General features: G+C 43.3%; 1 protein-coding gene across 1 annotated transcript in view; it reads left to right on the forward strand.

Moving 5' to 3' along the window:
• LOC124234382 (Down syndrome cell adhesion molecule-like) overlaps positions 1-12,539 on the forward strand; it is a 684,040-nt gene that overhangs the window by 576,790 nt on the left and 94,711 nt on the right. The window contains exons 18-19 of the mRNA XM_046651745.1: positions 6,785-7,025; positions 8,597-8,743. Coding sequence (XP_046507701.1) covers positions 6,785-7,025; positions 8,597-8,743 — 388 coding nt within the window. The remainder of the gene's footprint in view (positions 1-6,784; positions 7,026-8,596; positions 8,744-12,539) is intronic.

Raw genomic sequence — 12,539 nt, forward strand, 5'->3', positions numbered from 1 at the left:
GAAGGGATTTGAGAAAAGGTGGAAACAGATCCCTCACATGTCAAAGTGGTCCGTAAATCCCAACATCTTCTTGCAGGAAGGGGCGCAGATTGTTGAATTCCCCACTAGAGAGAGAAGGGAGCCCTCCTCCACTTTAGTGTTATTTCCCTTCATCTACTTTCCGAAGTATTTCTTTAATATGCATTAAGAGGACCGGTTGCCAGGTGAGACACTGCAGATCTATGGGTCTCTCTTGAATGATCCTGACTGTAAAAACATGTAACCCACCGGTTGGCTGAACAAGTGAACAAACTCTCTGGAATCCCTGTTTTAAGCAGGAAAAAAAATGGATGACATTGTCCAAATAAATTGGCTCTTCAGAAGCTATTTTCCTCCCTGATGGGGCTTAGGAAATGAAGCTGGACCCCTCCGAATCCTGCCTGGATCTCCCGTCATGATGCTTGGGCTGCCATACTAAGTGATGGCATGGAAGCCAGCTCGCAGCTTGAATCCACGTGTCCAGGCTGTCGCAGTTCTCCTGAGGGTTTCTTCCGTACAGCCTGACCCAGACCTCTCTGATCAACAGCTACGTCATGAGTCTGGAGTCCAGGCATCTCTTCCATCTTTATATACTTCACATTCGCCCTTTATCCAATCAGATTATAAACCTGCAACTGACGTCATTCTTACCCATCACTTTTGTTGCCCCTCATATATGCTTAAAACCATTCTCTTCATCTACAATAACATTTTCTGAGAATGTCCACTGTGCTGAAGCCCTGATTTGGACAGGAGAGTGGGCGAGATCCGAATCATGTTTGTGGGAATCCTTGCGCACTCGGAGTTTGCAATCAAGGGCTTGGTAACCAGACATTTGTACGGAACAGCGGCCACAAAAGGAGCTGGAAGTGATCAGTTCTTGCTGAGCTGATGGTGGATGGATGAGTGCCGCTGGAGACCAGAGGAAGGCGAGGACTCCTTGGGTGCAGGCAGCCAAAGGCAGCTTCCTGATGAGTTGGAAATTGAGCTGGCCGTGGAGGAGGAGGCAGGTTCTGACAGTAGAAAGGAGTAAGGAGAGCATTCTCTGATGAGGGCTCTCAGGACATGGGGAAATGTGAGAGAGCTGGTATTTTCATGCTTATTCAAACAGTCGGAGAGGATCCTAAGTCATCAAGGAACATCCAGGGGACATTAGTCTGGAAAGACTACTGCAGGTTCAGATCTCCCAACAGGCACCACTGAGATTTGGGGATAAAGACGTGATGCCAAAGTGATTTCTTAGGAAATTTGTCTTCTCCAGTATCATGCAACCCAGATTCAAAATATGTTTTAAGATTTCTACCTGATTTCTTCTTTTTCCTTTCTTCCTACCTCACCATTAACTACATTCACTTAGCTTCGTGAAAGGGAATGATGATTTTTGACCATTTCATCAATCTTTCTTTGATGCTATTGAACAGTTAGAGAGCAGTGCTCTAAAACTGTCTTCCCCACTAGGATGTCTTCTCCACATACACCAGCCAACGATCTCCCTTGATTCCAAGTAGACACCTGCTCCAAGTAGAAATGTTGAAGGCATCATCCAAAACAATTTTTAGAGTAAAGGGTATTATGTACCAACTTGTCTTTGGGTGATATGAAGCCCATTGCCAGACAGATTAGAGTGCCTTGGCTGATCCACACCCTCTGCCCTCACTGGCTTGTCTCCATACAACTCAGTAAGAGCCTCCAAGGTCACTTTCAAAAAACTTTGAAACTTACCTCACAACCCCTAACATTTCCTACACTTAATGTACAAAATTCCTGCATTTAGGGATTTTTTTTAAAAAAGATTTGGAGCTGGCTCCGTGGCATAGTGGGTAAGTTCAGCACATTCCAATTTAGTGGCCCAGATTTGTAGGTTTGGATCCTCCACCTGGACCTACACCACTTGTCAGCCATGCTGTGGCAGTGACCCACATATAAAGTAAAGGAATATTGGTACAGATGTTAGTTCAGTGCTGATCTTCCTCAGCAAAAAAAAGAAAGAAAGAAAAAGAAAGAGATCTGTGTTTTTCAATATGCCCTTGAGGATTTCTTTAATGTAAAAACATCTCCAAATTCGAATCTGACTATTTAGCCTACAAATTAATAATAGAACTTAAACTTTACCTGATATAGTTAGACTGTTTGCTTGCTTTTGTGCATAAAGACATAATACTTTCTTTTCATAATATTTGTTAAATTTTTCTGTGACTAAAAATGCTTTGTTTAGTATAACTCTACAAACTTAATTAACAACCTTTGCAAAAAGGAGAAAAGTTATTTGAGGCTCTGTGAATGGTGGAGACTAAACACAACTGTTAGAAAATCCTAGGTTGGAATTCCAACTCCACGCTTACCTTGAGGAGGATGTTTTAACCTCTTTGACTTTCAGTTTCTTCATCTATAAAGAATGATAATGAGACTCCTTGGAGTTGTTGTCAGGACAAATGGGATTTTATATATATTTATATGTATCTTACCTATTACACTGGTTGTCAAAAGCAAGTGTTCAACGAGTGGAGGTGGTGGTGGAGATGGTGGTAGTGATAGTGTGATTGCGGTGGCAGTGATGTTGGTTCTGGGACAGTGATGGAGATGGTGGCGGTGGTGGTGACAGTGATGGTGATGGTAATGTCAGTGATGGTGGGGTGGAAGTGTTGAAGGTCATGGCAGTGATGTTTTGTAGAGACGGTGGTAAAGGCGGTAGAAGCGGTGGTAGCATTAGGTAATGATAGTGGCAGTGATGTTGGTACCAATGGTGAGAATGTTGATGGGATGGTGGTAGAGATGCTATTCGTGGTGGTGGTACTAATGCAGGAGGTGGTGGTGACATTGGCAGTGATGGTGGTGGAGGTGGTGGCGGTGGTGAAGGCAGTGGTGGTGATGGTGGTAGCGGAGGTGGGGGCAGCAATAGATGGTAGTGGTTGTGGTGGGGGCATGGAGGAAGTGGTGGTGGTGGTAAGAGGTGATGATGTTGATGTTGGTGGTGGTATTGGTGAAGATGTGATGGTACAAGTGGTGAGTTTTGGTTGGTGGCGGTCATTGTCGTGGGCCAAGGGAGCTATTGTTATAACTGAACTAGAAAGATAAGTAGCCTAGAGATGATTTCAGCACACTGCCTTTCATTACAACAACTTCATTAAGATGAAATTAACACACCGTCGCATCCGCTGCCTTCCATGGACAATTCAACAGTTTTTAGCATGTTTACAGGTCGGTGCAGCCATCACCAGAATTTAACTTTAGAACATTTTCATCATGCTACAACAAAACCTCATAACCATTCTCCTGGCCCCACCACCTTTTTAGATTCTCTTAAAACCTTCTGAAGGCCGACAAGCTATGGAATTAAAAGTACATGTTCCATTTGTAAGAAGAATCTATTGCTTCTTTCTCAGCTGCAACAGTTCATTCTGCACGATAACCATAGATTGTGTTAGAATCCTGAAAGGAAAAGAGCTGAAAACACTACCACCTTCAAGTAACTCACAACCCTACTCAACACATATCTCTTCAAAACTGGAATATTAAGAAAACTGGAGGAGAGCACCCATGTTTGTCCCTTGTGATAAATACAGTCCCTGAAGTTGTCGTATTGTATTGCACATCTAAAGGGAGAGTAACACAAAATCCTATCTCGTTCACAGGCAATTGGGGCACAACCTTTTTGAAATAAGACAGTCATCCACTGGGGGGACTTGCATCCAATAAATAAACTTAAAAACAGAGAAACTGTATTACAGAGCTTCCTAACACAGTATTTGTGGTTGAAAATAAATTGCAACACAATAATATGGCTAACAATGGAAAAATGGTTAGATAAAATCAAACATCAATTGTGGAATATGATTTTTAAAGACTGTCAAGTAAACATGGGAATAGCATATTAAATGTAAGAAATCAGGCACCAAATTATACAGAGTATGGAGACAATCACGTGAAAAACAAAAGCAAAAACAGATTTCAACCTCACTTAGATAAAGCAAAATGTATCCAGTGTCAATAGTGACTGCGTAGATGTGGTGGCTGTGTACTTTTATCAGAAAAAAATAAAAAATAATTTTTATATAAAATATTTTGCAGAAGGACCTAATAGGCAAAAATAATCATTATGTCATTCTAGAATTAACAAGACTAAAATTCAGTTCTAAGAAAATTGTAAAGAATATTCTATTTATTTTTAACAAAATATTGACACTGAACGGAACAAAATCATCTGTGTTGTCCATCATACTTAAGCGGATTAGAATGTGTTTTCCCCCATGGAGAGGGAAAAAAGGAAGATTCCTCCACTCTACCGTGCACTCAGATCACAGGCATGATTAATCCCCCCAAACCCAAGGAACTAATGGCAGCAAGCAAGTGCCCGCACTTGTGGAAGATTTCGCTAAATTGTGTGTGGTGCATAAACATTTTCTTGTGGGCATTTGTCTGCACTGTGCACACTTCCTTCTTGAGCTGACTCCGTAGCCCCCATAGTGTGATCCTGACTTGATATCTTGGAGGGAATTAAACCCACACAGGGAACCAGTTGAAAAATTAATATATTTTTTAAATTAAAAAAAATATGTCATTAGGGGGCCAGCCTCATGGCATAGTGGTCGAGTTTGTCTCACTCCACTTCAGCAGCCCAGCTTCGCAGGTTCAGATCCTGGGCATGGACCTACACTGCTCATCAGCCATGCTGTGGCAGCAACCCACATGTAGAGTGGAGGAGGATTGGCACAGATGTTAGCTCAGGGTTAACCCTCCTCAAGCTAAAAGAAGAGGAAGATTGGCAACAGATTTTAGCTTAAGGCTAATCTTCTTCAGCAAAAAAAAGAAAAAATATATAATATTTGGATCACTGTATTTAACATTAAAAAAACTGTGAAATAAGAGAAATATCTTTGCTTTGTTTGACTTATACTTGACTTTTTCAGGGGAATTAATTTTGTTGATACAAATGCAATTCAGTGGTTGTGGTCAAACAAATTACATGTAATCGAATTATCAACATCTAAAATCTTTAGATTCAATTTTAAAGCAAAGTGAAAAGTCATAGTTCGTCAATGCAAAAACAGGCGTGCATAGATATCTGCCTGACATGAGAAAGATCTGAGCTCTTATGTCAGGGTCCACTGTGCCAACCTGACTACGGAAGTCACGGTTTCCATGAGTGTTTCGTTTATGTCTATCAGCACCATGTTTTAAATGCATGAAATCACACTGGTTGTTGAGAAAAGCAACTGGAAGCCAAGAAAACCGTAAATGAAGGAACTTACTTTAAAAAAGAAATGTGTTTTTGCTGCTCTTGTATAGCTCAGACTAATACCTAAAGACCCGGGGCATGTAATCCCACCGGGAGGTTGGCAAATTAGGCAATCCAGAAATATCTGCCAGATTCATTAATGCTGCTGTCTGCTCGCTCTTTCTTCTGGCTTCTCCTTGTGTGGACCCTTCTCCTTCACATTTTGCAGGCGATCAATGACTACCCCCAGGAGGCAGCTCCACCCTGTCTGTTCTCGCTGCCACTTCTCACTGCTGTGCGTCAAGCACCCTCTGCTCCATTGCAGCCGGCTCAGTCTCTCCTTGCCCCTTTCTGCAGGCTCCGCCTCCACACCCTCAGCGCCCTTTCCACAGCCCAGGCCAGTGCTCCAAGCCCACCAGGGACTGGCCTCTTCTGACTGCTTCAGAACGCTCTCCATTTTGCCACTTTCTGGTTGCCTACTGGCCTTCACCGTGCAGTAGCATACGCTTCCACACAGATTTCTCTATAGTTTCCCAAGTGTTTATTCTCTTTCTCCAGCTGGATTGTCAGCATTTTCAGAGCAGAGAAGACTTTTCAGAGCCCTGAGAGATCTAAATCTATGGTTTGTACTGAAATACGCACGTGCACACACACACATACATACGCATTCACACATGCAAACATAGACGTAATGCAAATATGCATGCACCCTTGCACACACACGTAACTGTTGACTGCTTGAAAGTCTAAAAAAACTTTATTACTTTACCGACATCACTTTGGTGTTGTTCTTATACTTGAAAAGTGTCTGGTTTCTTTAAAAAGTCCAACATGTCAGCCAAGATTGTTCTGCCGTGGGTTTGGCAGTCTCTATCATTAGCAGAGGGAAGCTAACTCTAGATGCAGCCTCCCCGGTTTAAATCACGGTAAAATGACTCCAAAACAACTCAGGCCTTAATGAGAGAGGTTTGCCTTCCTGTCAGCAGTGGTCTCCCCTCCATATCCAGCTTTCAACCTGGAAACACCTTTATTCTGGAATATTCCATTAGAATGTAAGCTTCACGGGGGCAGGGTCTATTTTGAATTAAATTCTGTTCCCCCGTACCTAGAACAGTCTGGCACAGCGTAGCGAGCTCAATCGATTTTGCTGGAATACATGAAGATCAGTGGTGCTGTGTGGGGCTGGTGTACACAATCCATCTTCTGGACCTTTGCCACCAGTTGGAGAGGTCGGCAGGGTGGCAGGGGTTCCCCTTCTGTCCCTTATGTTTGTGTGATCTGCTGTGTCAAAGGAGGGTCATTTGTGGCACCATCTGTAGTGCCACCTCGGAGGGTTGCAGTGAGGGCTGTGTACATTAATACAGGTAAAGGAAGAGCCCTGGCCAAGGGCAAGCTCCATATATGAGTTTCAACTATGAACGTAATCGCTACTATGCCATTATTACTATTACTCTGATGATTCGACTTTATTTTTGTTTCCGTAAGAAGTGGGTGGGTGCGGGTTTCATACCTCAAGTATTCTTTAGTGTATTTTTTTTCTCTCCTGTTTAGGCTCCCAAGAAACATTTGCAAAATGGGATGATCCGTGGCTACCAAATAGGTTACCGGGAGTACAGCACTGGGGGCAACTTCCAATTCAACATTATCAGTATTGACACCACTGGGGACAGTGAGATTTACACGCTGGACAACCTAAATAAGTTCACCCAGTACGGCCTGGTGGTGCAGGCCTGCAACCGGGCCGGGACGGGACCTTCTTCTCAGGAAATCATCACCACCACCCTCGAGGATGGTAGGTTCTGGGGCCCCGGGCTGGCGCCTTTCCTTCCTCACTGGTTCGTTCTGGTGGCCTCTTGGGTTCCCCGCAGTGGGGCACCCTGCTGGCCTTGTAGTAACAAAGGCCAGAGGCGCTGGGCCCTTGGGGCCTGGGGTGGCTGGTGGGGACACTGGCCCTGATTAACTCGTGGACTGCTTTGATGCCCCCCCGCCCTTGACAGATCCCAATTACAAAGCCGAAATCCACTCCCTTTGCAGCATCTTTCCCATTCATTTCCAGCACAAGAATGGGGCTTTTCCTGAGGGAAGCGAAGGCTCTTCCTACGACTGCAGAAGTCTGCCCAGAAAGTAGAAATTGATTTTCTAAGAATTTCTCTCAAATCAATGTTAAGGAGGAATTTTTTTTTCTTTTTGTCTTTCTTTCTTTCTTTCTTTCTTTTTTTTAAGGTTGCTTTCTATTTTCAAGCATTCTGAGACCAGGGAACGGGAATGAGCAGACTTCCAGAGCAAATCTCACAGTGACCGAGTGCCCCCTAGTGGCCATGAGGAATTAATTTCCCCTTCTGTTACGTCGTAGTGAAAATGACCTAAAAGCTCCCATTTCCAATAGAGCTTGAAAAGACAGAGACCCCTGGTGTGCAGAGGCACAGTCTGCTGGGTGCAAGACAATATACGGGAGTCATTGCAGCAATAAGCCTAGGTCTTAAGGCAGCAAGCTTGCTTTGCAATCACCTTTGTGCAATTAACCACTTGATCGGAGGTTTGAGGAGGCTCGCAGTGACTTGTATGTATAATTTCTGACCATTTTTACAGGAAGAGAAGTCTTAGATAACTAGAACCCTGAAGACCGGGATTTTCATCCCATCTTCATAGTCTTTGCAAGAGTGGTTACATATGCCACTTGTGGTTTTCACTTCGAAGCTCATTTTTCATTGATGTATGTGATTCAGTCAATATTTTGTCCCCTCTCCCAGCCACAACGTTTAAGGTTTGCATAAACTCAATGTGAAAAATATTTCAGATCTTCTTCTAACCAGCGTCTTAGTCCATTTTCTCTCTTTCCTCTGACAGAATGTTATAGTTTTGGCAGGGAGGCAGATGGGGAGGGGGCAGTGAATAAATTACAATTACATGTCTGCTTTTTAGCTCTTTTTAAGCAGCTAGGCCTCCAATTTATAAGCTAGGTATTAGTAAATACCAAGGGAATTACTATATGGAGAAAAATGTAACTTACAAGAATAATGGGAAAATAGACCAGTCAAGCAATGGTCCTTTACTCATGCCATAACAGCAGAAGTGTCCTCAACTCTTTAAGCCCAGAACAGTCTCCTTAAAAGTGCAGCAGTGAAGCTGGAAAGAGAGACTGTGGAAGCACGTTGGGACACGTGCATGAACACGATATTTTACTGAATTATCATGATATTTGCATAGGGAAATGGTACTCATTTTTTTCCTTAATTTTGGGCATGGAGTGCATTTTTTTCTTTTGCTTGCACGTTGAAATATGAAACTAATGTTGCTTACGCAGTATTGCTTTGCTAATAAAACCACCCACGGTTATCACAGATTCTAATTATTTGTTTCCAGTGCCCAGTTATCCCCCGGAAAATGTCCAAGCCATAGCAACATCACCAGAAAGCATCTCAATATCCTGGTCCACACTTTCCAAGGAAGCCTTGAATGGAATTCTGCAGGGGTTCAGAGTCATTTACTGGGCCAACCTCATGGACGGAGGTAAGAGGATTAAAGTAGGATGGAATTTGCAGATACCCCACACACACGGGATTCAGGATATGGCACGCACCTCCTTATCAAAGGACACTTTCCTCTTTTCCCCACATCATTCTGTTCTTATCTCTCATCTGACATTTTAACAGGTATATACAGCTGTTTAAAACATCACACACCTTCCAAAAGCAATTTGAAGCGTAGGAGGGGGATGGCACTTGGGAAATCTAGGCACAAATGTGTTTTCCTAATTATGAGTATCTATGTCAAGCCTCTGCAGACAGCACCAAAACCTTGATCTCTATCTAGAAAGTTCTACGTGATGCGTATCCTAAAACCTTGACCTCTTCCTATTCCTAAATAGAACTCGGCAGGGAAACTTCTTAAATTCCTGTAGTTGGACTAGAAGGGAGAATGCTAGAACATCGTGACAGGAATATTATTACCCCAAGAGAAGCCTTTTAATCCCAAACTGTCCATTTTTGCCTCCTTCCCCTCTCTCTTTTTCTCCTCCTGCTTCTCTTCCTTCCTTCTTCTTCTTGTCTCTTTGTGTTTGTTTTTTTCTTTCAACTTTTAGGACAAAAATTTCCCTTGTGTTTGGCCTAAGCTTTGAATGAGAGAGTACCTGTCCAGGTGGCAGTAAGACTGGGGCCAGAAGTTTCTTGGGGAGAATACATGTCAGTGTCTTTGCTTTCCGATGGTGGGTGCTGGGCCAGGCTACGCCCCACTCTGTGAGCATGACAGGTGCACACCTGCGCCACTGCCCTCGACAGAAAAGGCCTCCGTAGGTCTGTTCACAAGACCTGGGCGCCCGCAGTGCGTCCTCCCCTGCTCTCCATTCTCCAGCCTCCTCCTGCTCTCCCTGCCCCTGGGCGGCATCTCCCCTCTGGTTTAGGGCTTCTCTCAGCCTCTCTGACTGACTGTGGTCTCCTGGTGCACACTCACCTCTGAGTTTGGGCAAATGCAGCCACGGCTCCCAGAGCAGATCCCACCCTGCTCAGGACCACCTGCGTCTGCTCTGCCATGCAGGTCGCTGCCCCATCCAGGTAAACAAAGCACACAGGGCCTCAGAGGCTGCAGGGGTACCACTGTTGGTGCCAGAATAAAGGAAAGAAGACACACTGCAAAATAAGCTTACCTTGCTAAATAAATAGCACTGTTTGAGCCTTAGCTATTTATGTCTGTAACCAGGCTTGCTTCTCAAGGCTGAAGATCAGACTCAATTCCTCTTGATGTTGAGTGTAGCACCTCCACAGCAGCCGGCAGTGGGAGGCATTCTGTAAAGATTCGCCTGCTCCATCTCCCAGCAGACCTGTTAACTGAGCATCAGCTCTGTGCTAGGCTCATGCTGGACACGGAGGATGCAGTGTCTGCCCTGTTGGATGTTCTAGACTAGTGAGCAAGGGAGAGTCTAATGAATACAGAACCATAAGCCCAATAATGTACAGCCAACCACGTAGAGGGACACATTTATGTAGATGATTCTTTCACAATTCCACCCTCTCCCCTCCAAAAAAAACTTTTAAAAATTCCATAGATGTAAAGTGTAGATCAATGAAAATTTGCACAATTATCTATTTCACTGACACAATACCATAGAATATTATTGCATATACTTGTCCTGGTTTCTAATCCTCATCTTGAATAAGATGAAACTAAGCACCCTGACGTATTCACCTAAAGGCGGTGTTACACTAAAATTGTTCTTTTTTTGTTCTTGTTGGAAATATTTCCAGAATCTAGTGGTGGCTCTTTGTCCATATTTTCACAGATTACTCATATTTGCTGATATTGCCTGTTAGCACCTTAGTTCGACGATGGATGATGTGGTTGACCTGGTTCAGTGAATGTTACACTTTCAAAGGTTTAAAAATATGAATATTCAAAAATATAAAATTGGGCCAGCCCCGTGGGTCAGCGGTTAAGTGCGCACATTCCTCTTTGGCGGCCCGGGGTCCGCCGGTTCAGATCCTGGGTGCGGACATGGCACTGCTCAGCAATCCAGGCTGTGGCAGGCGTCCCATATATAAAGTGGAGGAAGATGGGCACAGATGTTAGTTCAGGGCCAGTCTTCCTCAGCAAAAGGAGGAGGATTGGAGGCAGATTTTAGCTCGGGGCTAATCTTCCTCAAAAAAAAAAAGTAAAATTCTTTAAATAAAGAATACTTGGAAATGCATATAGTTTCTAAGGATACTTTTACTCACTGCATTAAGATCAAAATGAGGTGCTTAATGTCTTCTGCAGAAGTTCTGTGCTTAGTTTCCAAAAGATAATAGGAAGAAACCCTCAGAAACACAAACTCTTTCCCTACCCGTGAGAGATGACATTTATGAATTAGCGGGTAATTTTGTGGAATTACTGGACGCTTTTTCACAAACTCTTCAGGTTGTGACCCCGAGCTTCCCACAGACTTAGAACATACAGTGACTATGAAAAGAACTACACCTGCTAACCCTTGAGAAAACATCTCATATACACATACACACGCATGCGCGCACACACGCACACAGCGGGTGGGAGAGACAGAGATTGTTGCTATCACTGTGGTTAGCAATTGCCCCAAATACTTTCAAAAATAAGTATAACAAAGCATTTTGTTATTGTGAACATAATCAAATAAAATGAAACTGGTTAATATCTTTAATAAGGCAGGTTAAATATACAGGTCGGTGAAATTTCTGAGTATTTTATCGTAATCAGTAAGTTGATTGATTTTTAAGACCTGACAGAAGCAGTTCATCTGGGATTGCTGGGAAAATGGCGCACTAGGAAAAGTCACCATTTCCATCTGAATCTGAGCCACTTTTCATCTCTGCTTTCTTCAAGACAAAAGTGTTGGATTCTGAAGCAGAGAAACACCGGGCACCAACCAGGGTGTTTGCTGCGGTGGGAGGGGACATTTGGGGGCTTCAGAGGAGTTATTTCCACCCCTATTTTGGTTTCTTCCTTAAAACCCTTTGAGAACGAGGGAGGGGGTAATAAAGACATTAAACTATTTTATTTTAAAATATAAAGTCTTTTAAAAAAATTTTGTGTTAGAAATAGTATGATTTCTGAATTTATTTTATGTATTTATTTCATATTATTTTACACATAACTTCAACTGAACACTATTATTTAGCTTCCATATTTAAAAAAAAAAATAACCCTTTCGGAGCTGTGAAAGGTAAGAGAGAGAAATCCATGTTTAAGCCATAAAAAAAGAACAAGTGCTAAACTAAATGCCAAATGAGGCGTGCTGTTCTGCCTTTGGCTTTGTTCGTCATTCTCATTCCGGTTTCCCCCATATCTGCTAATCATCAAGTCTCTGCCGGTCAGGAAAACACCGTCCACCAGAGGGCCGAGGGGCTCGTGTGGAAAGTCCATTCCGGCGCTCAGGTAGTGTTAGAAATCTCTGGGAGTTCATTTTGAAGGGGGGTTTTGACTGCAATCGTATTCATGGTTCGTGATAAATTAGTTCCTCAAGACAATATGAACCCCAATGTGAGTCAACATCCAAATATTAATTGTAATAGGTAGAGTAATTCATGAGCAGATGTAACTCTTTTGTCGTAACTGTTGCTTTCTTTAGAAAGCTCAGGGCGATCCACTTTGCCCTTCTCTCCTAACCGCTCTGTTCCTTCTCACTGTGTCTTATTCAGCAACAGCTCTGCAGGATCAGCACAACTTTCTCCACATCCTGATATTACTTTCTCTGTGAGACAGAGACCCCTGGGTCCTTCTTAAAGATAGAAACACGCAGAGGCCCCAGGAGGTCAAATGATTTAGTCAAGGTCTCATCGCCAGCCTCCGGCACACAGCC

This window comes from Equus quagga, unplaced genomic scaffold (assembly GCF_021613505.1).
Source record: "Equus quagga isolate Etosha38 unplaced genomic scaffold, UCLA_HA_Equagga_1.0 73442_RagTag, whole genome shotgun sequence".
Taxonomy (NCBI): domain Eukaryota; kingdom Metazoa; phylum Chordata; class Mammalia; order Perissodactyla; family Equidae; genus Equus; species Equus quagga.